General features: G+C 51.9%; 1 protein-coding gene across 2 annotated transcripts in view; it reads left to right on the top strand.

The window, feature by feature from the left end:
* PFKFB3 (6-phosphofructo-2-kinase/fructose-2,6-biphosphatase 3) overlaps positions 1–25911 on the top strand; it is an 82859-nt gene that overhangs the window by 498 nt on the left and 56450 nt on the right. The window contains exon 1 of one of the 2 annotated variants that reach the window (XM_024732303.1): positions 25484–25581. The exons of the other annotated variant lie outside the window; for it this stretch is intronic. Coding sequence (XP_024588071.1) covers positions 25521–25581 — 61 coding nt within the window. The 5' untranslated portion in view covers positions 25484–25520. Of the gene's footprint in view, positions 1–25483; positions 25582–25911 lie in introns of those variants that run through there. 2 annotated transcript variants of the gene reach the window in all.

The raw sequence follows: 25911 nt of genomic DNA on the forward strand, positions 1-25911 counted from the left end.
CCTGCGACCCCACGTCGCCCCTTCCGGGCACTCGGCGGCCGACCCCACGTGCCGGAGCCGGTGCGCAGAGCCGGCGAGCAGAGCGCGGTCGCGATACTTGGACCGCACCCGGATTGCGCCGCAGCAAGTTCTGAGATCCAGGTGGAATCGGGTTCTCCCGGCGGACTGGAGATTTGGGGCGGGGGGTCGATTGTTCTACGGTGTCGAGAGGTTTGCAGCGTGGGGTCCCGGCGGCGCGCTCGGATTGCGGTCCGAGTCTCCGGGAGGGACTGGAGGGCGAGGGGTTGGGGGTGGGCAGCTCGGCGGTGTGGAAGCAGGTCCGAGTACGAGTCCTGCCTTCGGCCTTTTCTACCCTCTGACTCTCGGGAAGTCAGTTAACCACCCGGAACCTCAGTTTCTTCATCCGCAAAACGAGCGCGTGAACGGGGACGACCGTGTGGGGACCGGGACGGGTGAGAGGCGCGCGGCTCAGCATGCAGAGGCGTGGGGAAACGGCCGGCCGGCCAGGCAAGACCTGCCTCCCTGTGCCTGGCAGCTGGCACCCAGCGCCCCACCTGGCCCACCTGCACCGCGGGCTGGGTGCGCAAGGCCTGCCGGAAAATCCCAGATGCTCGCGAGGCCCCAATTTCCGGGCAGGGCGATGGAGGCCCTGCTGTGCCCAGGGCGCTGCAGAGCTGGGCCGGGACTTGCCACCCTCAGGTCGGAGCCTAGGATGGAGGAGACTCGTTTTTACTTTCCTAACAGAGCTGATTGGCTCCTCCTGCTTTTTCTGTTTGTGTTGGAAGGGGCTTGGGCTCGGTGACCCATTGTCACTCTGACCCAAGCTTTCCCCACCCCCACCTGGGTACCACTGACCGGGGCGAACAGAGAGGAAGCCGAGACTCCCTCCCAGGCACCCGGGTATCTGGGACTGGCTGCGTGGCTTCCCGCCGCTGCCTCCACCCCACCTTTCTGGCCGTCTCTTCACTTCTCTCATAATCCCGATTAATCGTCAGGTTAATGCTACGGTTGCCAGTATTACCCTATTGGCCCTTGTCCCTTAAACGGAGGTTGCTAAGGTGCCCCTGTGAGGTCCTGGTTGTGAAGATGCATGGTTGGCACTCCCTGTGCTGTGGGGATGTTGAGAAGGAAGGGGAAAGCCACGAGCGGGGACAGAGGGTTCAGAGTTCAGTCGGATCCTGAGCTGATGACGTGTGGTCCCAAACTCACCGTCTTCATTGACTCCATTATTCCATATATAACGGCAATGCTGTGTCCCTGGACGTTCCCCCGAGTCCCCAGCTGACCTCATTTAGCTGCAGTGTGAATGGTCATTTATCTGCTGTGTTCTGTGGTCTCTGGAGGCAAACTCCTAGGAGGCAAAGTGCCCGTTTACTTGTCACAGAGCTGGAGGGAGCCTTATGCAGGAGGCTTAAGTACCTGGGCTGTTGAGTGAGTGTTCACCTGTGAAGGTTTCCCTATGTGATGGCATCATTAGGTCACATGCGATAGACGTCTGTCCGCCCGCCGCCAACCACGTTAAGCTTTGACTTTTTTTTTTCTAATCTGAAGAGAACACTGCTGCCTGGAGAGGTGAATCCTGCCCCTCCATTCTGTGAATGCTGATTCCTAAAGGGCCAGGGTGTGAGAAACAGGCGCTGTTGGGTTTTCTGGAAGCTTTGGTGTGAGCCAGGGCAGGGGCCCTGGAGGGCTTGCTTCCAGCCCAAGGCAGAACCTCCCCATTTGGCTTGGTCGGAACCTCCTGTTGAGAAGTGAACACAGTAAGTGGAAATGATGGCAAGGCCGGGTTTGTTCAATTTGTTGATGAGACGTCATCTGGACCTGCCTGGAGGTGGAAAGCTGGGCCTGTGACCGGGGATATGGCACCCCATCCCTGGAACTGTCCTGGTGCTGGAGACTTCAGTATATGTATATATATGGAATATATATACAGTATATATTCAGACTTCAGTATATATATACTCTTTTATACTTTTTTTTTCCCCGTACGCGGGCCTCTCACTGTTGTGGCCTCTCCCCTTGCAGAGCACAGGCTCCGGACGCGCAGGCTCAGCGGCCATGGCTCATGGGCCTAGCCGCTCCGTGGCATGTGGGATCTTCCCGGACCGGGGCACGAACCCGTGTCCCCTTCATCAGCAGGCGGACTCTCAACCACTGCGCCACCAGGGAAGCCCCTCTTTTATACTTTAAAAAAAATTTGAACCATCTGAATCTATAAACTATTCAAAAAAAGTAATTTAAAAAATGGGAAATGAAAAGACTTTGCTTCTCTCCGCGCAAAACGAAGAGAAGCCAGATGGAGAAGGCCTTCCTTGTAGCTAACGTCTAGAAGGTTAATTGACCGCTGATTCCCTTCCCAGGCTGTGTTTCTGTGTCTTGACAAGTAAGACTCGGGGACCAGCTGGGTGAGGGCCTGGCAGAAAGCACACGCCCGCTCATATAGGGCAAGTTGAAAAGAATTTAATGAAGGCTGTTGCAAAGGTTGGGGTTAGGGTAGAGGAAAACCACAGGGGATATTGCAGAAGCCCAGGCAGTCCCACCCCAGGTCTGAGGGGTGAGGGTCGAGCAGTCACTGGAGCCAGTGGCCCAAGGCGGGCTGCCCCTCCCTGGAGGATGCAGGCGGCTTGTGGCCCCCGCAGAGGCCCCACGCTGCTCCCTCCCTCTGACCCCAGGACATGGGCAGCTGAGGGCCAGGGAGCCTGTCGTGTGTGTGCAGGTCAGCCTGTGGGGACCGGAGACGGGTGGATTTGCCCTTCGTGACAGCGGATCTGGGGGACCAAAGAGATGACCAGCCGATCTTTGGTACTTGTCCTGGGCCTTGCCTTGATCGATGGCACTGAATGTAATTAGGGCAGAGTTCAGTGACTGCACGCCACTCACTCGCTCGCTCATTCATTCATTCGCTGGTTCATTCATTCATTCATTCTCTAGACAGAGCGCCTGCTCTGCGCCGGGCACGCTGGAGGTTCTCGGTGAATGACAGACTTGACAGTTCCCTCCCCGCAGTCACACCACCCCGGCGTGGTCCACCTGCTGTGATAATGGCCAGCAGGGACTGTGTAGCCGGAGATGGGTGAATGGTGGGGCGGGGTGGTGGGCAGTAGCCGATGGTGCCCTTCCCCGCCGGCTGAGGGGATGGCATGCGGGCACCGCGTTCACGCTCACATCCGCCCTGGTCTCTGCTTGGTGGTTCCAGGGTGCTGGGGGCTAGTGGGGAGAACAGAGTCCGACCCTCAGCTGAGCTGCTGGAATTTTGAGATGGGCTCGAGTAAGAAGGAAATGCCCTGACGTGGACCATTAAGGAAACTCATGAGAACAAAGGGGTGGGAAGAACTTAGGTGGGCCCCCGGAGGAAGGTGGTGAATGGGGTGATTAAAGCTGGAAACTTCTCTCTCTGGAGGATGTTAAAGGCAGGCTAGATGGTGATTTTCTAGAGGGTTGAGGAGTGCTCTGTTCAGAGACTGTGGTCTTGGCTAAATTCTCGAGGTCCCTTTCAGGTGGAGATGCTGAAAAAAATGTCTTCAGATGGTGGAGTCCTAAGTATTCCTGCACATCCTACCTTCAGTAGGGATGGGGATAGGGGTGAGGGTTCTAATAATAAATAACAGTAAGAAACCAAACACGCTTAGGGACCACCTTCCAGGTCCTGTGCTGAGTGCTTTGTACATGTGCATTTGTCCTCACAGCTACCCCAGGGGCTATTATTTCCACTGTGAAGGTGAAGGAGTCAGCACTCATGTGCTGAGCAGTCAGCACTCATGTGCTGAGCAGCGCTGGGCTGAGGCTCTGCCTTTCCGGCTTGGACCCCAGTGATGGGCTAGCTTGGGATGTGGTATGATGTGTGTCAGGCTGAGACCGTACAGTATGCTAAGTCTGCCGTTATGAACATCAGACGTCTTCCACGTTAGAAATGAGCCGAGAGACAGACTTAGATGCCTGACTCTTCTGAATCCTTGAGAGAGGCAGGTGGAAGGGATGGGACTGCACGTGGGGACAGTCGGGGTTCCCCTGTCTCTCGTGGCCCCAAGGGCACAGCTGTCAGGGGCTGGACTCATAACATGGGTCTGGTGTCGTGGAGATGATACTCCAGCCAGATGACAGGTCACAGCTGCCCAGGAACTGCCCCGTCCCCTGCTGGGCACGGAGGATGCAGCACCTTAGGGGTTCCTGCAGGTGAGCTGCTTGCAGTGGGAACTCCATCGCAGTTAGGTCAGCATTTTTGGACCCAAACCCGGGACCTCTCCTTCCTTTCACTCCCAGTAGGAGTGCAAAGAGCAGATCCCGACTAGACTCGGCAGGGCTGGGCTGGCCCCTGGTCCTTTCATCCCTCCTCTGAGCTCTGGTGCTGGGCCGGCACCACCCTCCACTCTGGGGCCCTGCTGGCGGGCTCTGTCCTCAGGCAAACTTTCCTCCCTTGGGGTCTGGCAGCTTGCTGGGCAGGACGGGCTCCATTTCGGAGACTACGGCCCCAGGGAAGCAGCCGCCAACCAGGCTGGGCCTGCCCGTTTCCCGCAGGGCCTCTGTCTCCAGGTTTCCCTTCTGAATCCTCTGCTTTGTCTTCTCAGGCCTTTGATCCCTGGGCTGCGCCCTTCTAATGCCTTCCCGTTATCTTTTTTGTTTGTTTTTGTTTTGTTTTTGGTTTTTTTTGCGGTACTCGGGCCTCTCACTGTTGTGGCCTCTCCCGTTGCGGAGCACAGGCTCCGGACCGCAGGCTCAGCGGCCATGGCTCATGGGCCCAGCCGCTCTGCGGCATGTGGGATCTTCCCGGACCGGGGCACGAACCCGTGTCCCCTGCATCGGCAGGTGGACTCTCAACCACTGCGCCAGCAGGGAAGCCCCTTCCCGTTATCTTAAAGCGTGTCCTCTGCTCTGGTCCGTGTCCTCAGTGTCCAGTAGTGGCCACCAGCGTCCCTGTGCTCCCACATCTGTGCTTCCCTCCTGCATCCTGTCCCCTCCGAGGACCCAGCCGCACCCTCCCAGGTGCCACCATCCTTCACGGTACATTTGCACACGTGTGGATATACACGTGGGCACGTGTAGGCTTCTGGTGGTTCCTTAAGGCCCTGCTCAAGTTCAAGTCTTCTCTGCCCCATTTTCCGTCTATTCTGTGCAGACGGGGCTCTTGCAGGCAGTTACTTGTCCTCGCACTTAATTGTCCTCCATTTGGGGGAGGGTCTAGATCTCATACTTCTCTCTGAACAGGTGGAAGCAAGTGTTTCATAAATCCTTTGCCTGGTTAATTTGTCCAAAACTCCATTTTCTTCTGCAGTGGGTAGTTGCAGAGTTGAAATAAGACTGTCAGATCCCTAATCACCGAAAGATTAGGGTCAGCGTCCCACGTGTAATCTAAAATAAAGACAATACCAAGTCATAAATGTAAGCAAGGTGGACACTCTTCTGATTTTTACTGTGGTCACGATTTTGGTGCTTTTGGGTGAAATTGCAGGGTCCAGACGACAATAACAACAGCACCTGATGCTGTGTGCCTGAGTGTGGTCTGCACCTTGGTTAGTTCAGACCTGGGGGCCCGGTGCAAGCAGGCACTCTTCTCCTTGTGGAGCGAAAAGTATCACATGCTCAGGAACTGGACCTCCAGGAAGCGTCCAAGCATGCATCATCCCTTTACCTCCCCTGCAAGGAATGCGAATCTTTAACTTCACAGGACTTTCCCAGGGCAGGGCCTGGGTGGTCACCTCCGTCCCAGCTCCTGGCACCTACGTGGGTGGTCTCCTGTTTCCTCCTTATCTGCATCGGATTCCTGGGAGGTGCCGGAATCAGCACCTGGGGGCCCTACAAGAGGCAGGCCGACTGTGTCTTCCCGTCCTTCCAATTGCTGCATTTAGATGAAAGCTGGATAAAACGAACACAGGAAGTCACCAAGTCACAGGAGAAGCCCGGGAAGAGCAGGGGGAGGGGCACAGGCAGTGAGGGGAGGGGACAAAAGAGGGGAGGGGAGAGAGGTCAGGAGTGTTCCCACCCCTGGCCCCTGGCCCGCCTGCTGTTCTGCAGGGGTTAAGGTCGAGGTCTATAACCTAAGAGCCCGGGTCTTTTATAACCTCTGCCGCAGCCCCCAGTGTGATGGCCCCAGGTGATGATCCGCAGAGCCCAAGAGGCGGAGGAGCCAGTCCTGTTTACAGACAGGCTCTTCTCTCAGCGTTTATTCATCATTGTTGGGACAGTCCTGAGAGCGGCTGGGGCAGGGCAGGTACCCACAGGTGGCAGAAGTGACGTGGAAGCTGCAGGAAGCATCTAAGGATGTGGGGCCGTGACCTCAGCAGGAGTCAGATGTGTGCCGTCGGGGAGACACCCCGGCCGGGCACTGGGAGACCCAGTGGTGGCAGGTCCACCGTGTTGGTGACGGGCTGGGTCTCAGGGCCACCCCTGGATGGCGCTCGGCCTCGGTTGACCCATCTGGAAACAAAGGGGGTGAAGTTAGATTCCCTGCAGCTCCGGCCCAGAGACAGATGCTTCCCAGTTGCTGGGACGCTTGTCACACATGCGCCCCGTCTCCCCCTCCGAGCTCCTTGGCTAAGCCGGGCCACGGGAGGCTGGGGGTCCCCGCTGGGCCGGGTCCTCCAGGGACTCTGTCCCGGGCACCCTGGCCTGTCTCTCCAGCAGCTCCAGGCGGGAGGCCAGTGGCAAATGATGGCGTCTTGGGCCTGCGGTCTCTGGTCTCTGCACTCTTCTGGCTACGACTTCAGGACGGAAATTGGACCAAAAGGAAGTCGGTGTTGGAGCCCGCCTTTTGTGGAAGCACACGGAACCCTTCTGGAACCTGCCCGTGATGTCAGGCCGACGTCATCCTGGGTCTGCATCCTGCAGGGAGCTCGCGGCCACCGTCTCTTGGCAGGTCTCCCCAGAGTCTAAAGGAATCACCAGTAGCAGGACCTTCCGTGCAGAACTTCAGCAAAGAGTGACTGAGCCTCACGTGTTCACAGGGGGCCTGGGGAAGAGCTGTAAATCATGTATATCAAAAATCGAAGCCCTGGGGACTTTCCTGGCTATCCAGTGGTTAAGACTTCGCCTTCCAATGCAGTGGGTGCGGGTTCAATCCCTGGTTGGGGAGCTAAGATCCCATATTCCTCGGGGCCAAAAAACCAAAATATAAAACAGAAGCAATATTGTAACAAACTCAATAAAGACTTTGAAAAATGGTCCACATAGACTTCCCTGGTGGCGCAGTGGTTAAGAATCCGCCTGCCAATGCAGGGGACACGGGTTCGAGCCCTGCTCCGGGAAGATCCCACATGCCATGGAGCAACTAAGCCCGTGCGCCACAAGTACTGAGCCTGCGCTCTAGAGCACGCGAGCCACAACGACTGAGCCCACGTGCTACAACTACTGAGACTACGCGCCTAGAGCCCATGCTCTGCAACAAGAGAACCCACTGCAATGAGAAGCAAGTGTACCACAGCGAGCAGTAGCCCCCGCTCGCCGCAGCTAGAGAAAGCCTGCGCGCAGCAACGAAGACCCAACACAGCCATAAATAAATAAATGAATAAATAAAGTGGTTCATCTTATTAAAAAAATGGTCCACATCAACAAGCCTTTAAAAAAAACTGAAGCTGTAGTGTTTCCCACGTAAGTTCAATTGTGAGCAACTTGGAAAATGCAGAGAACCGAAAAGAACATGAAAGCTGCTCATCCTTTCATGACCTGCAGAGAACAGTTCCCGGATTCCTCCTGGTGACAAGGCCGGAGGAGGGACAACAGTAAAAGGAGCAAGCCCCCATCCCACTGGCCTGAAACAGCACGTCTGGCTCCTGCCTGCATCGGTGTCCAGACTGAGCGAGGGGGCCCAGCCTGGAGGTGTCACGGTCCTGATCAGGGGCCGGGCAGGTGACATCTGTGGAACAGGAGGGTTTGGGGCTGTGCTGCCCTGGCCCTCCTGCCTGGAAGTGCAGGGATGCTGATGCTTTTGAGAAAACAACTGAGGGCTGATTGCTTTGCTATTTTGACTGTCAGCCTCACCTGCTGCACCCCAGCGATGGGATTCAGGAAGGCCTCCCGCTGAGGCCTCATCCAGAGGCCTGGGGACAAGGGCCAGTCTTCACAGGAAGGGCAAGATTCCATCAGCCGGTGGGGGTCAGACAGGAGCTTAGCAAGGTGCCCCCATGTGGGCTTTGAAGCAGGAAGAGAGAAGGAGAGAGGTCCTGAGCACAGAAAGATGCATTTTGATGCAGACTCTCAGGAAAGCCTGGCCCTCGGCAGCACGCCCCCTGCCTGCTGGGGTACCTCATGCTACCCGGGAGCAACGGGTACAGGGGCACCGTTTATCTCATTCCTGGCCACACATTTGGGTTAACTGGGGAGTTTTCTAAAAAATTCGGATGCTCCGGAAATTCTGATTTAATGATTCTGGGTTGATGCCTGGGCAGAAAGATTCATGAATCGATCTTATCTGTAGGATACAAGGTACACGGTAACATTTCCAGTCTATTCCATTTCATTAAAGATTCTGGTCGGGCTCCAAAGACCCATTTCAAGGCCATGAATGGGGAGGGACCCACACTCTTGAAAATGCTGGGAAGCCCTCACCGGCACCTCCCAGACTCCCTTGCACCTCGGGTTCTGGGTGTGACTGAGGGTCTCCGTCAGGTCTGGGGGGTACAAGTGACCTGTCTGACCTTTGGGGGATGGGTTTCTGAGCCAGGGGCCCGTGGGACGAAGCAGCAGATCTATCTAGAGGGAGGGAGGCCCCTGTCAAGCAGCCATCTGCATGGGCCATGTTTTGCTGGAAAACATCATAAAGTAAACATTTTGGGAATATAGGAAAGGGAGAGTTACAGCTGAGGAACTTGAGAAGAAAAGGCAAGAAACACACTAGGAGGCTGGCTGCGCTGCCCCTGCCTGTGCCGACGCCCCCAGCCCCGTGATGTTATCAATACTTTAGTCTCCCCCATTAGCCCTTCCATCATGCAGCAAATGTCTGTTCAGCGCCTCGTGGAGCAGGGCTGGGTCAAGTGCTGAGGGTGCAGCGGGGAACTGGACAGAGACACCTGCCCTCGTGGCCTTACGTCCTGATGGGGAGACAGACGGTAACAGACGAGTGAGTACAGTATGTGTCCAGTGGGTACCAGTGCTGGGTACCAGTGCTGGGGAGAAAATAGCAAACCGAAAGAAGAGGGAGGGGGCTGCTGTTTTAAGTAGGATGATAGGATGGTCACTGAGAGGACATCTGGGCAGAAACCGAAGGGACTGGGGGAGTGGACCACACGGTATCTTAGGAGAGTGTCTGGCAGGGGGACGTGTAGGTGCAAAGGCCCTGTGGCCACAGTGGGCTGAGTGTGGAGGCCAGTGGGGCTGGTGTGTAGTGGGTGTGGGACATGGCTCAGAAAGCGTGGGTCATTTGGGTCCTCGAGGCTGTGGTAAGGCTTTGACCTCCTCCTTGGAGTGGGTGGGAGGCCCTGGGAGGGCGAGGCTCGAGTGAACTTTAGGTTTAGCAAACCCTCTGGATGGTCCATGGCTGCCCTCCCGAGAGCAGGTTGCAGGTGGCACGGGAGTCGGCTAAGGTGGCCCGCGAGCGGTGCCGTGGGCTGGGGTCCGGGTGGTGCAGTGGGAGGTTGCGTTCTGAGTGTGTTCAGGAGGTAGAGACCGCGGGGCCTGTGGATGGACTGGACGTGAGGGGAGAGAGAGTGAGTCAGGGTAGCTCCCACGACTGCCCCCTGGCTGATCTGTGGGGATGCTGAGGACATTAACAGCCTCAGGACCAGCCAAGGGGACAGGTCACAGCAGGGTGGGGTTAGGGGGCCCAGTGCCTGTTGAGTAACTACGAGAGGATTCGAGAGGTTTGGGACTCGGCACGCGGCCCTCTGCGAAGATCCGTTATGCTCCGGGCTCGTCTCCAGATAGATGCTTCTCATAAGAAGCAACTGGCTTCCAAGTCACATCAGAGTTGACCATTCTTGTCTCACATAAGGGATCCGTCAAGTTTCCGTGTGGCGCTGGGCACAGATAGTTTCCAAGCTGGGAGGGAAGCGACTGGTAGGTTTCCCACGGGGCCAGTGTTTCCACGTCAGTAGTACCAAAGTAGCAATTAAATTTCTCTCCCTTCCTCAGTTTCCTTAAAGTGTGAAGGCCCCCATTGTGGGGAGAAAAGGAAAACCCCACTCCAGGAAGGCTTCCTGAACAAACTCAGGCTGGCCACCAGCTGACCAAGTTAGCCTCCTAGCGGGGTGACCAGCTCACCGGGGATCACCCGCGATTTCCCTGTTTCAGCCTCGACAGTCCCAAGACCCAGCCACTTCCTCATCCCAGGCAAACTGGGACAGTGGGTCAGCCTCCCCACCTCCAGCCAACCCTCATGCCTTGGGCTTGGTGACCCCTAGACGGCCTCATGTTAGAGAAAGAGGTTTGCAAACCTCAACCACGTTTGGACAACAAATAGAATCCAAGCTAATTCTGTGGCCCTGGGTTACGGCTTGAAAGTATGGAAAATACGTTTCAAAGCAATTCTGCCAACAGCCGCATCAGGAAATCAGAGCAAGAATTTTATCATCAACTTGCTGTAATAACATCACAGGAGTCTGAACCTGCGAATTGCCTGGTTTCAGTGTGAAAAGCCTAAAACTCAAATGTCATCCCCTTTTCATGAAAATGAGTCAGTCAGCATCCACTTTACCATGAATCATGGTTGCTGTTGTTGCATCATTTCCCAGATATAAGTGGGGAAAAGAAAACAGAAAGCAGTTCCAGCTGAAATCATGTTTGGTGCAAATCCCGGATGATATAAAAGCTTTTTGGATAAAGTCATTTGAATGCAGTGAAAGGTCATACGGTCACTACTGCTTTAGAGGAAATTGGTTTCTTAACCATATAAAACTCTTACAGATTCATTGTGGATGCCTCCCAATAAGTAATACATGGCATGACACTAAACTGGTCATCTGCTCTCCAGGAGAGCCAGCTGTGCCCAGCAAGGGGATGGGCCTGTGTGTCTCCGCGGCCATGTTCCTTTCTCTGGCTTCTGTTAGAAATAACCAGATGACTGGTAAAAACCTTTTATAAATCAGGGAGTGTGTAATGGGCTGAAGAAAAAAAAGAGAAATTTAGCCTCTTCACTTCTCAGGAAAACACAGATGGAGATCACCGTGGAAGGCTCCCTTTTTTTCTTTTTGTTTTGCAGTACGCGGGCCTCTCACTGCTGTGGCCTCTCCCGTTGCGGAGCACAGGCTCCGGACGCGCAGGCTCAGCGGCCATGGCTCACGGGGCCCAGCCGCTCTGCGGCATGTGGGATCTTCCCAGACCGGGGCACGAACCCGTGTCCCCTGCATCGGCAGGCGGACTCTCAACCACTGCGCCACCAGGGAAGCCCGGAAGGCTCCCTTTTACCCTTCTTTGCTGGCAGAAACGAAGTCTGACGTTATCAAGTGTCGGAGAGAATGCTGGTCAGAAGGGTCTCTGATATATTGCTGGTGGGCGAGGGAAAGAGTTTGGAATTGTAAAGTTGAAATCCGCACACCCTGTAACCAGGTGTCATTCCTGGGTGTGTCACAGAGAGACTTCTGGGCCGCTGGCGTTCACTGTAAGATTCTATTAGGAATGCCTTCAAACAACCCGAAAGCACATGGAATTCACTCTTGGTATAGTCCCATAACAGAATATTCTGTGGCCGTCTGAATGAGCTACGCTCTGAAGACAGCTACACTCTGTATTATCCACGACAATTGAAAAAATCTCAAAACATTAGATACAGTCAGATACTTTTTAAAAAATAAAATTAAAACAACAAAAACTAAACAATATGCTTTTGAGGAATACCTATATAATAAAATGATATTTCTTTTATGAGATTCAGGAGAATGGTTACTTCTCTCTCGTACAGACAGATGTCATCAGAGCCGGTAATTCAGATGTCGATTGGCCGATAGATTCCTGGTTGTCTATTATAGCATTAAAACGAACCAACATACAGAAGAGGGCCATTCAGGGGTCAAGGATGGGAGCATGAGATGAACCAAGGGTTAAGATTAACCCAGTTCTCTATACCCAAATCACCAAAGCATGGAGAGGAATTTTCCTTCCTACTTGTTAAAAAGATCAGCAGCTCCCAAAGCTGTAAGTTTTCATGGTTTATAAAAGAGCTGTAAGGCAGTTAGATTGCCTTTTGTGCCCACAGAAGGGATCGTTTGCTAAGTGAGTGGACGTGTAGCAAGAAGAAGACGGTCAATCCAGGACTGAATGTCACATGGCATCTAAATAGAACATAAAGTCGTATTTTAAAATTTTAAATTCTTGTTTCTACTATTACCAATTATATTTAAGTTTTAACAGAGAAATGAAATGATTTGGAGAGTCCATTTCAAATAGTAGGTACTTTAAAGTATTAGTATTAGTATTAGGTATTAGTATTAGGGACCCAGATTAGAGAGAGGACAGTAAATGCGGTGGGTGGTCCTGCCCGGGGTGCTGGGCGTGATGGTGCCAATTGGCAGAATTCATTTGGAGCCTGGCTGTTTGGAGCCAACCAGCGGCTGGTTTCTCAGCCTTTGAGAAGCAAGGTTTGGCTCCACTTCCTGGATGAGCAGAAAGAGAAAGATTTCATAGACCTTGTCAAGGTGACGGGTGACCAGGAGGAATGGCTGAGGCTGCTCCTGGGTTCCAGGCTCTGTCTAGACTTCTGCCTGCCCATCACTTGCTTGTCCTTCTTCCATGAGGGCCGGCTTCGGGGCAGGGGGGCTTCGGGGCAGGGGTGACGTGGACCTTGACCTGGGAACTGCCTCAGGAGACCTCGGGGAGTATGGGAGTGTGCTGGGCAGGCGGGAGGGACCTGGATTCCAGTCCTGTGATGTCTCTACCTGTCGAGGGACCTCTGATGGTCGCTTCATCTCTCTGGACCTTCATTCTCTCCTCTATAAAATGGAGGAGTTAACTGGGTCATCTCTTCCAGCAAGTTCCTTCTGCAGTTCTAGTGGTCTTCTTTCATCTCTCATGCTGTTAGGATTAACAGCATTAAACATGCATTTGATTTTTAGCCCCCAAAGGGCTATAGTAATGATTCTTTTTTTTTTTTTTTTTTTTTTTTTGTGGTACACGGGCCTCTCACTGCTGTGGCCTCTCCCGTTGCGGAGCACAGGCTCCGGACGCGCAGGCTCAGCGGCCATGGCTCATGGGCCCAGCCGCTCCACGGCATGTGGGATCTTCCCAGACTGGGGCACGAACCCGTGTCCCCTGCATCAGCAGGTGGACTCTCAACCACTGCGCCACCAGGGAAGCCCCTGTAGGTTTGTGTCTCTCAATCCCCTACCCCTATATCTTGCTCCTCCCCTTTCCCCCTCCCCATGGGTAACCCCTAGTTTGCTCTCTATATCTGTGAGTTTATTTCTGTTTTGTTATATTCACTAGTTTTATTTATTTATTTAATTTATTTTTGGCTACGTTGGGTCTTTGTTGCTGCGCTCGGGCTTTCTCTAGTTGCGGCGAAAGGGGGCCACCCCTCACGTCGGTGCACGGGCTTCTCATTGCGGTGGTCTCTCCCGTTGCGGAGCACAGGCTCCAGGCGCGCGGGCTTCAGCAGCTGTGGCTCGCAGGCTCTAGAGCGCAGGCTCAGCAGTTGTGGCGCATGGGCTTAGCCGCTCCGCGGCATGTGGGATCCTCCCGGACCAGGGCTCGAACCCGTGTCCCCTGCATTGGCAGGCGGATTCTTAACCACTGCACCACCAACGGGGGCCACCCCTCATGTCGGTGCACGGGCTTCTCATTGCAGTGGTCTCTCCCGTTGCGGAGCACAGCCTTCAGGCACGCGGGCTTCAGCAGCTGTGGCTCGCGGGCTCTAGAGCGCAGGCTCAGCAGTTGTGGCGCATGAGGGCATAATGCCCTCCAAGTCCATCCATGTTGCTGCAAATGGCAAAATTTCATTCTTTTTTTTAACATTACGTATCTTTTGAAGGTGGCTTCTTTCCATCAACATTCTGACCATGAGATTTTCTCATGTGGTTGTTTGTAGAAGGCTTAGTTCATCCTTGTTGCTGTGGAGTGTTTTGTTGTGTCCTTTCTGTTGTTCGTGGACCTTTGGGTTGTTTTTGGTTTGGGGTTATTACACCCTGAGCTCCGATGAACATTTTATTTGTACCTGCCTTTTGGTGGTGAAAACACTCATTTCTGTGGACTTGCCAGCTGATGGTGGAGATGGAGGTTTAGTTCCTCTAGCACCTGGCTGTAGATGAAGTTCTCTCTCCTTTGTGGATTAGAGATTGTGTTTTCTACTTGATGTTGGGGAAGGATGCTGTCTTCCTTGGGAAAAGTTTACCTTCCGGAGATTTTTTTCCCCTCGTATGTTCCTTACTCTGCCTTCGCTCTCGGAAACACAAAGTTTTGCAATTCTTTACATTTCTTGCAGTTTCATTGCGTGCTTTTCCTTGTGCACACCCCTCACTTTCCCAGCTCTGCTTTTTCTCATCAGCTCCCTCCTTGGATGCATCTGTACCCTACCCTTCAAGGCCCAACTCAAAACACAGGCTGCCTTACAGTCTTTTTAAAATTTGTCTAGTGTTTTATTTTATTTTACTTTTTTGCAGTACATGGGCCTCTCACTGTTGTGGCCTCTCCCGTTGCGGAGCACAGCTCCGGATGCGCAGGCTCAGCGGCCATGGCTCACGGGCCCAGCCGCTCTGCGGCTTGTGGGATCTTCCCAGACCGGGGCACGAACCTGCGTCCCCTGCATCGGCAGGCAGACTCTCAACCACTGCGCCATCAGGGAAGCCCTAGTGTTTTATTTTTAAAATGTTTATAGGTGTTGAATTCGCTATTACAGTAGGAGCAATTCTTTGCAAAAAAGATCCAGCATTTTCTTCTTTTATTTTTAAACTTAATTAATTTTTTTAAAATTTAGCCTTACAGTCTTCAAGCTGGAGGTAGTCGTGGTTCCTGTGCTGTAATGTGTGTTCATTCCATTTCCCCAGCCAGACTGTAAGCTCCCAGGTAGTGTCCTGTTGTCCAGCCTCGGGCCTGGTAGATGACTGATAACCGTATATTGAGTTAACTAATGAATTAATAGGAACATTAATACTTCAGTGCACAGAAGAGGCCTCAAAGAATGTCATCTCTGACTTGAGGGTCTTTCTTGCTTCTTGATTAAATCAGAATCTTATCCCAGTCCCTGACAACGATCACACAGAAGCCCGAAAACCGACACCTTTTCCAGAGTCTCTGGGCTTTGCAGCTGCCTGTCTTGGGAGCACCCAGCCTCTAGGCCTTCGTGTGTTGTTGTCCCTGCAGAATAGCGCCGATGACTTCTTCTGGGGCATTTCCTCGAGTTTTATTCTGCATTGCACCTCTCCTTCATTGCTCCGCCTTCTAACCAAACACCTCTTTTGCAGAGAGAGACGAGTTAGACGCTGTTCTCTCCAAGATGCTTAGGTAGGATCCTAAGTTATTCCAGCCGGGATACCCGCCATCACAACCATGCAGGGTGTCTGGGGGGACGTTAAGAACGAATCAGAACCCCTGAGAGGACCCCCCTGGACCACGAGGTAATAGAGTTCAGGCGGTCCTGGGTCTCCTCCTGAAGGTTTGAGAACCACTGCAGTGTGTGTGAGATGAATGGACGGGACAGGCCTGGCTGGCCTCCCGTAATGAAGGAGACACGAAATGCTTAAGTGACAGCAGAAAAGTGTCCCAGCACAAGTGGCCAAAGGGAGGCCCAGGTTTCAAGAGACCTTTTCTGTGACCCCCTGTGCCTCCTAATTATCAATGTCCACGTTGTTCTTTGATCTGCAGCAGAAATGGCAGCATCTACCCTCCTCGAAGTCTGTTATAAAGTGGCCGCCCACTGAGCGTGTGAGCCTCCCTAAAGGGGACAACTGCCCTGCTCGGGAGGCGGGGGGCCTGGGAGCAGATGGGAAATCTTTTCCTGCACTCAATGTTGGATAAAACACTTGGGACTCATTTGCCCCAGACGTGTCCCTTTAATTGCATATGTATTTTATTTGTGTGTCTACACAAACATAACACTTTTAACTTACACTTGATGACTCGGGAATAGTTTTCGGCTGCATGAGCATTAATTGCGTGTCAGGAAAGTAATAAAAGTGTGTGATGGCAACGAGGGACGCTCCTTGCCTGGAGGGTTTTCCATTTCTGTCTCTCTTTTGACTTTAAAAAATGTTAAGCATTTAGCAAAGTGGCAGGCATGGCACAGGGAACAACCTGTGCCACCTGGATTCCCGGGCTGTTGCATTTTTCTGTGTTATTGTCTCAACCTGTTTTGCTATTGTTGAACCATTTGAGGCTTTGTTGCAGACATAATGACACATCATCCCTAAATAATTCAGCGTGTTCCTCCCCAGATCAAGAATGTTCTCTCTCCCTCTTTTTTTTTTTTTTCTTTTTTATAAAATTTTCTTTCTTTATTTTTGGCTGCGTTGGGTCTTAGTTGTGACGCGCGGGCTTCTCACTGCGGTGGCTTCTCTTGTTGCAGAGCTCGGTCTCTAGGCGCGTGGGCTTCAGTAGTTGTGGCTCGCGGGCTCTAGAGCACAGGCTCAGTAGTTGTGGTGCACGGGCTTAGTTGCTCCGCGGCACATGGGATCTTCCCGGGCCAGAGATCGAACCTGTGTCCCCTGCATTGGCAGGTGGATTCTGTTTTTTTCTTTTTAACATCTTTATTGGAATATAATTTCTTTACAGTGGTGTGTTAGTTTCTGCTGGATAAGAGTGAATCAGCTATATGCACACACATATCCCCATATCCCCTCCCTCTTGCGTCTCCCTCCCACCCTCCCTATCCCACCCCTCTAGGTGGTCACAAAGCACTGAGCTGATCTCCCTGGGCTATGCGGCTGCTTCCCACTAGCTATCTGTTTTACATTTGGTAGTGTATATATGTGAATGCCACTCTCTCACTGCATCCCAGTTTACCCTTCCTCACCCTGTATCCTCAGGTCCATTCTCTATGTCTGCGTCTTTATTCCTGTCCTGCCCCTAGATTCTTCAGAACCTTTTTAATTTTTTTAAGATTCCATATATATGTGTTAGCATATGGTATTTGTTTTTCTCTTTCTGACTTACTTCACTCTGTATGACAGACTCTGGGTCCATCCACCTCACTACAAATAACTCAATTTCATTTCTTTTTATGGCTGAGTCGTATTCCATTGTATATATGTGCCACATCTTTATCCATTCATCCGTCGATGGACACTTAGGTTGCTTCCATGTTCTGGCTATGGCAGGTGGATTCTTAAGCACTGCACCACCAGGGAAGTCCAAGAATGTTCTCTTAATTTGTCCATATGGATTCGGGGATTTTAAAAATTATGGTCGCATGTGTTAGAATCCATTCCCGAGGTGATGCATTTTGATGCTCAAATCGTCCCAGATTTGGCCGAGACCCTTTCAACATGGCTGCCATGTCTCTTTGACACATTCCCTTTGCTTTCTGAGCTCTTCCTTACTTTCTGGCACAATCAGGTGCTGCAGGCTCGCCTCTACAGCCTGTCTCAGCCTTGGGATCAGCCATTTCTCCAAGAAGCCCTGGTTACTTTCACAGGAGGGTGGGAGTTAGAAGCCAGATCTGGGCTCTGGTTTGCTTCCTGCACCTGGGCTACCACTGTTTCTAGGGCCTTTTCAGTGGGCAGAGCTAGGAAACAGATGCTTTAAAATATCATAAATTCATACTGCTCTCTCGCATTCCGGTCGAATACCAGACAGTTCTTTCTCTCCTTCCCCTCCAATTCCATATTTACTTTTTATATTTTCCCCAGGAATCTTTTTTGTTTTTTTTTTTAATCTTGAATCTCCTTTACTCCTGGTGTTATTAATTTGGTAAACAAAATTTCTCATGATGAATGCCTGATTCCCCACGAGCAATGGCAGTGAATGGATCATAAATTCAGTGCACAGGTGGGGGCTGACACCGAGTCTTCTGGGGCCTTAAAAAATATCTGCACAGGCAGGGGGTTCTGGAGGAAACACAACCAGGAATTCTTCATGTTATTTCTGTACCTGCCAGTCATTTCACAATGCATGTATGTTACTTTAAAAATAAGACACAGGAATTTCTAAGGGAAAAGTTCGGGGGATGGGGTGTAGAACCCCCTCGCCTGCTATCTGCGCCCCACCCCCCACCCCGGCCTCCTGGGCAGCAGGGCTGCTCCTCACCCACACTGATGGGAGCAGATAAGCAACGGGCATCTCAGACCATCAGGCACTTAAAAAGGAGAAAGGAAAAGAAAAATACTGAGGAAAAACCAACGCTAGAAGAGAGAAGCCACAAGCTTAACAGATACAAGTATTAACAGACAAGATACAGAGTTCTTAGAGAACACAGAGGCAGACTGTGGGATTGATGATTAACATCTTCAGAATGATTAAAGCGGAGTCACGTTGTGAAGAGGCAGCAGCTAGAGCCTTGCTTCTCGAGATGTGGTCCCCCTCGCTGTGACCTGGGAGCTTGTTAGAAATCCAGAATCTCAGGCCTCACCCCAGAATGACAACAGAACCTGTAGTTTCCCAAGACCCACAGGTGATCTATATGCCTATTGATGTCTGCAGTGCTGAGCTGGAGGGCCTGGCATTTGAGATTTTGATGATTGAATGGAAAAAATGATTGGTGGACTGGAAAGCAGAAGTAGATTCAGCTGAACTGAAAATTAGTGAGTCAGAAGCCCCAGGTGAGGTGGTCTCTTTTAGTACTGCATCTGAGCTTTCACTGGCAAAACCAGACATTAGGGGAAAACAAGGAAAAATATTTTTTCTTGGAATCCTATATTTAGTATATAATGTACCAGTGAAATGAGAGCAAAATAAAGACGCATTTAGGATGGCAAAGATTCAGACTAGTTACTAGGCTCATGCCCTCTGGCAGAGGGTCTGGGGAGTGAGGGGGACTGAAGGATGAGGAAGGTAGCTGAAAGAATTTAATGTTATCAGATACAAGAAACAGTGGTGAGTAACGAAATAGAAAACCTAGATTAGGTTTCAGTAATTCTCGATGAGTAATTTTAAAATATGTATAACTAAAATCCTAGATAATCTCAAGATGGAAGGTTGTCAAGATGGAAAGTTGCAGAGGGAAGAGAGAGGAGGGCAAGAAAAAAAGCCCTATATGGATCAGATGCCAACATTCCATCCTACATATTGCAGGGGAGGAAAGAAATTTTCCCTCCACCCTTCTGGGTCGTTGGCTGAGGACTCCCCCTCCAACAAAAAAAAGATTAATAGGAAAAAATTTTTTAAATGATGGACGTACGTGTACCCACAAAGATATGAGATTCAAAAGGCTGCCAGGCAGTTGAGGCTTATATACCCTCCTGAGCTAAGGCCAGGGATGGGGGTCTGGGGACTTCTCAGGGGAGGAAGGCAGCTCGCTGGAAAGAAAGAGTCCCCCCCTTCTAATGTAAATTCCCCTTGTAAAAGGGTAACTTCTCCTGTGTCTGCGGTTTCTCAAAAATAACCAGCTCAAAATAACCCTTAAGCCAAGAGGCATATTTTGGTGTGGCAGATTCTGCCGTGTCAACGCGGCGCACGGGCCGGTCAGCGCGCGCCCCGGCCCGTTCCACGCAGCGTTCACGTGGCGCCACCCCAGCCTGCCCCGCGGCGCGGGTCCTGCACGTGGGCGCGGCGTGTACCGCGCGCTGCCGCGCACCCCGAGCTGCTTCCCCTCCCCGCGGCTTGGTTTTATTTTCCGGCCAAGGGTTTCTTCCGAGAAGGCCTGAGAGTGGCTGAGCTTTGTTAAAGCGCCAGAGGAACTATGTCGGCAGGTGGCTTGCCGAACCCGGGCGGTGCCAGGCGGGGGCGGGGTGCGCGCCGCAGAAGAGGAAGGGGATCCGGGGAGGCATTAAAAAGAGCCCTGGACGCGGGAGATTGTGTAAGCGCTTGCAGTGTTTTTATTTTCGGGAAGTAAACAGTGCAAGTGCCACGCGCTGCGTTTTTCTGCCCGGCAGAAAGACGTACCAAACCCGCTGATTGTGGACGCGATGTTCCGTGTGACATCGTGTAAACAGCCCGCACAGCCACCCTGAGAGGACGCCTCCCGAGGGTCGGGGGCCTCAGTGAACCCCAGAAACCGCAACCACCCCTGCATGCAAGCTTTCCCAGCCCTCTCCCCTACCCCCGGGTTGAGGCCCGGGTCTGACCCCGAGCTGAGCAATTCCCCTCAGCCCGCATCCCAACCCTCCCCCTCCCCCAGAGCCTAGAATGATTGGGACCGTGGCTACATATGACTCTTCTCTCTGAAGTTAACTTTCGCAGAGTGACTCAGCTAGTGGAGGGTCAGGAAACCAAGTCATACGAGGGGTGGCTGAAGAACTGTGGTGTTTAGCCCAGACAGGCCTCGGGGGCACACGAGCCCAGCTGCAAATATGTGAAGGACTCTCGGATTGCTCTGGTTCCCCGTGCTGCCTGAGCTGACAGAACGGAGATGTTTACAGGAGGTGAATTTCAGGTCAATTACAGAGACGGGGCAGGGAAGAAAGTTGATGGCATTTTCTCCAAAAAGCTGGTACAGCTAGGTGTTTACATGTATCAGTAGGAAAATGGTGGAGCTTAGATTCGAACTCTGATCTGCCAGATTCCAAAGCCCTTGCCTTTTCAGTTTTCACGATGTATCTGTTTTTAATGGGATGGGTTACTTTGGGGGTAATGACAGTGCCAAAGGGTTTCTGCACTGATGGAGTGCATTGGACTGGAGGATAGTGGTGTCACTGATTCTCTAGCTCCGATGAAGAGGGAGGTTGTCCTGGGCCAGACAGGATGCCACGGCTACCTGAGAAGGAGGAGGGCCCCTATCTCACCAGCAAGTCAGATTTTACAGCCACGTACATCTCTGATCCATTGTCCCTGCAAGTGCTCTCACACTTGTTACAGCAATCTTTTTTTTTTTTTTTTTTTTTTTTTACTTCCCGGACCGGGGCACGAACCCGTGTCCCCTGCATCAGCAGGCAGACTCTCAACCACTGCGCCACCAGGGAAGCCCTGTTACAGCAATCTTGACTTTGAGTTTAACAGATGGGATCACAGTATCCAAAGGTCGTCACTCTTTGTCATGGCCTCCCAGCCCTCTTTTTGCATCTGCCCCTCTGCCCCTTGCCACTCTGTCTGCCTAGACCTGGCTAAAAGTGGGACCAACGCATTAAGAGCTGAGGACTGGGGGAACAAATAACTCTGACCTGAGTACATGTCAGCCCTCCAGGCAGCATGAGACACAGCGCCCTGACAAGTCAGGAGGGGAGCGCCCGGGCTGGTTGGAGTCTCTCTGTGGCCCTCAGTGCCTCATAGTTCAGACTTTAAGCCTCTAGGGAAGATGCATAGAGGAGGTGGCCCTCCCTGAGGTCTTGGGTTCATTTTATGAATTAATAGCTTCATGCTTTCTGAAAAGACAAGAGTACTTTAGGAGTCAGTTTTTGTCTCCACTGCATGTATTAAATTGTTCAGTGTATCCCATTTTAGCATCCCTGGGAGGAAGGTAGGGGTATGAAATGCTTGTAAAGAATCTGGTTTTTCTTGGATCTCTAGCGGACCTGGTTACAATTTTTCTTTCTTTTTTTTTTTTTTTAACATCTTTATTGGAGTATAATTGCTTTACAATGGTGTGTTAGTTTCTGCTTTATAACAAAGTAAATCAGTTATACATATGTTTCCATATCTCTTCCCTCTTGCATCTCCGTCCTTCCCACCCTCCCTATCCCACCCCTCTAGGTGGTCACAAACCACTGAGCTGATCTCCCTGTGCTATGCGGCTGCTTCCCAGTAGCTATTTTACGTTTGGTAGTGTATGTATGTCCATGCCACTCTCTCATTTCCTGGTTACAATTTCTTATTTTAAAAACCCAGTGAGAAAATACCAAGCTGAGCCCTCTTGCCCCAGAGGAACTTGTCTGAGGCTACTTCTGCCCTGGACACAGTTTTTAGAGCTCTGGAGGCGATTTCTGAAGGTCCACTCTCCTTCCTTTCAGTAAATCTCCTGATTTTTCATCCTTAGCCTCCTGGGTCCTCCTCTCTCCTCTGCCTCCAGGGTATCAAGGCGTTGGTCATCTCCCAGGCAGCCCAGCCCAGCCCTAATCAACAGGGTAGAGAGGGGGAAATGTTTCTGTCTGCCTGCCTCCTTCTGGTCCGTTTCTCCCACAGCTTGCATTTTAACTGATAAACACCCTAGGGTTAGGGTAGGGGCCAAGATTAAGTCACAGCGCTCTTCTTTCCCTAGCTTCCCCCCCCACCCCCCTGCAACGTTCACATCCTAAAGGGCAGCTGGGGGAGGTAGCTGTGGAGGTGGAGGTGATGAGTGCTTTGGAAGCTAGCCGTGAGACACCCCACTTCTGTTCGTGCTTACTGAGCCAGAGTCCTGCTCCCTGCCGGGTGGTCTTTGTATTCACTTATAATTCATTCAATAAGGGATTCGGTCAATAAGATCAAACCCCCCAGGCTTTGTGCTGGAGGCTGGGATTGCAAGCGAGAGAGGTGGGATACTGCTTCGAGTTCTGGAGTCACGCTTCCTGGGCTCACACACCAGCCGCGTGACCTGGGGGAAGTTCCTTCATGTCTCTGTGCCTCAGTTTCCTCCCCCGTCAGCCGAGTGGGGTGGTCCTGAGGATGAAGCAGGAAGCACTCCAGTCTGGGCCTGGCACGCGCTCGGTGCTCCACAGCCGGTGCCCTCAGTCCAGCGATGACAGCTCTGCGGTTGCTGCTGCCACCCGCTTCTGAGTGAGCTTCAGTGGGTTGGACGACGGGGGGCGGGGGCGAGCGGTCAGCACTGCAGCTGCTGCCGCCTGGAAGTCTCACTGCCCTTCCAGGCCCGATTGACCCTGACACCCAGGACTGCCCTGTGGGGAGGCAGGTGGTCCGCGGTGCCGATTGTCTAGGAAACTTGCTAGTGATCCATTTGCCTGGGACCGCACCTCCCAAAGTGGTCCTCGGTGGAACGCCCCCCTGCCCGCCTCCCCAGATTCTCCAGCAGGGAACCCCTCGTGCTTTCCCGGGGGCAGCTGATGGGGTCGTCCCTCTGCCTGGGGGCGAAAAGTTTCTCCAGTTTTCCTCACTCGCACACCTGTGGGGTTGTAATGGGGTCTCTGGTGGCTACAAGCAGAGCTGGATATTAACTTCAGTGGAAATAGGAGTGAAAGGGGCTCAAAACCGGGCCACAATCATTGCAGTTGCTGGAAGCCGGGAGGAGACGTCCATCCTCAGTAGATACAGAGCAGACCTGTGTTCCCGCTGGATTTTTGATTTTGATCTTGGGCCTTTGTTCCTTAGGCCTCCAGCGGGCAGGGTGTGTGTGTGTGTGTGTGTGTGTGTGTGTGTGTGTGTGTGTGTGTGTGTGTGTGTGTGTGTGTGTGTGTGTGTGAGTGTGTGTGTGTGTGTCCTTGGCCTGCTGACTGGTGGGTGTGGGCGAGGAACTGGGAGAAAGGGGTAGTTTTCTGAGGTCCAGGGAGAGGCTCACAAGTGTGAAGAATCTTTAAAAATCCTTCTAAAAAATGCAGCATCCTTATACGTATGTAATGGGGCAAAATCCCAGCCTTTGGGCTTGCTACAAAATTTGCAACAAGGATCAGAGACCCTAGGGAGGACTGGCCCTGGCCTGACTCCCAATTTTATGTTTTTATGAAGTTTTAGTTTTGTAGATGTGCATTTCCTTAAACCTTCACCAGCCTCTTTGAGGTTCTGGGTCTGTACACTAGAAGACTGACGTTCTTACTGGTAGTATGTATGGCTTGCTCTCTGGAAAGACTTGACTTTTCCTATTCCCTGTTTGTACGAACCTTAAATTAGTAACACTTTGGGAATCTTTTTTTGCAGCGAATTTCCTGGATGTCTGTTTGTGGTTATTTTGAAGTGGCAGGGCTGGGGGGATGTGCCTTGGGGGCCTGCCCGCTGGTTCTCTGAGGAGGTGGTTTTGCTTTCAAGCGGAAGAACCAGGTTTACCATCTCCTGGAGCTCCAGAAATAGATCCTTATTCCAAGATAGTAGGCAGCGTGCTAGAAGCAATTTAAAAACCTCTGTCGTTTGATCCTCATCTTATCTTGAGAAACTGCTTGGAGTGTCTGGTGATCCAGAAATCAGAAAGAGTGTGGATTGCTTTCACATCAAAAGAGAAACTATCTTCCAAGCTCACTCCCACTCTCTTCCACCCCTCATGTATGCTTGCTTTCGTGCCCCTGTAACAAATGAAATACAGAAAGATGAACGTTTAAATGGGAGTGGAAACTTTCAGCCACACATATTCCTGAGGCCATCGGTGGTGCAAATGGGACGGTTAAGAACGAGAGTGGTGGGGGTGATACCGGGGCGTGAGCGCTGGCTGAGAAGCCAGAGGAGAGGACCACTGCCAGGACCCCAACTGAACCTCTGTGCTGAGTATCCCTCCTTAATCCTGCAGCCGGGAAAGGCAGGGTATATGCCTGTGTCCTTCCTCAGCCCCCAAAGGATGACTTCAAGTGCAGGAAGAAAATACTGCAACTTCTCTTTCTACTTATTATTAACTCATCCTTTTTAATTTCTAATTTTCAAGCAAGTTTTATAACGTACATAATATATCAGTGCAGTAGCACCTGTATATAATTTACAACTAAAGACGTATCTTATTGGGGGGTAGTGATTTGTGATCAGAGAAGTTGGGAGGCCACTGCTCAGAGAAATGATGACACAGCAGGGAGAGAACAGTGCTTTGCAAACTTGAATGCACGTGACTCATTGGAGATGCAGTTGAAATGCAAATTTGTGTTCAATTGGTCTGGGCTGGAGTTCCCCCTTCTGCAGTTGGAGGGTTGACTCAGAAGGAGTGAAATGGTGTTTCTCCCCTCCCCCCCCCCGTTTTTTTTTGCCACAGTATCCATTCATCGCGTGTCTTAGTCATAGAGTGTAACCTGGAAGCCAGCAGGGGGTCAGGAACAGATATTCTGGAACCTCCTCCCCAGAATGTCCCAGCCTTACCCCTGGCGCTGCATGGAAGTCCCTGTGTGGTGAATATCATAGAGGTCCTGGCATCTGTTCCCATCAGGGATGTGTCATTGCCCTGGGTCATATGACGTTGCTTTGCTTGGTCCAGATGGCCCTAACCCTCTGCAGTGCAGAGGGAGCCCTCCTGCCTTCTGTGAATTCCCCGCACTTCCCTTCCCTTGCCGGCCTTGTCTGGGCACTCTGAGACACAGGTGACACGGTTGGTACCTACCGCTTCTAACGTTAACTAACATTGGCAAAGCACATTTCGACACTGCTGCCTAAAAACCACAGCTCCCCGGGCCTAGAATTCCTTTTACCACTTTGTAAATGAGGAAGCTGAGGCCCTGAGTGGTCAGCCGACTCATCTAAGATTGCAGGGCTGGGCAGCAGTGGAGCAGGGCAGGCTCTTCCCGCTGCGTGCTCGCTTGGTCTTTATGTTGGAATAAAAACTTGTTTCTATTCTAGGAGCCAGTGAGAGCTAAGAGGATTGAGTTTTTGAGGACTTCAATCCTCCATTCATTCATCAGATAAGTATCTAGGATGTGTCCAGTCTTAAGTGTTCAGAATTCAGGAATGAACAAGGCAGTCCTTGGCCTTAAGGAGGGAAACAGAGGAGCAAAGATGCATCTACCAGCCTGTTGGGTGCCGTGATGGGGTCAGGTCTCTGTGCTGCTGCGGGTTCCCGTTGCCATGGAAGGAGCAGCAGAGAAGGTGAACTGGTGGAGCGTTTAGGCTGAGACCTCAGGGTCTCAGCAAGATAAGGGGGGGTGGGGGGAGGGGGATGGCAGCAGGGGACTCAGTGTGCAGACACTGGAATTTCTCCTCAATTCGACTGAAACAGAAACGATGGTGATTAATACATTTGAAACTTAATAACGATAATCCTAATGATTTATGCTGGTTGTTACGTCTTTTTGCTAAATCAGCCTATTTACCCACTAGGGAAGGTCCCTCTTGAACGCTGCTAATATTGTTTGCTCTGAAATTTACTTTGCTGTTAATACAGCAGCTCCCTTTTCTGTTGACTAGTGTTTGCATGCT

The sequence above is a fragment of the Neophocaena asiaeorientalis genome, unplaced genomic scaffold, assembly GCF_003031525.2.
Source record: "Neophocaena asiaeorientalis asiaeorientalis breed wild unplaced genomic scaffold, Neophocaena_asiaeorientalis_V1.1 scaffold176, whole genome shotgun sequence".
Taxonomy (NCBI): Eukaryota; Metazoa; Chordata; class Mammalia; order Artiodactyla; family Phocoenidae; genus Neophocaena; species Neophocaena asiaeorientalis.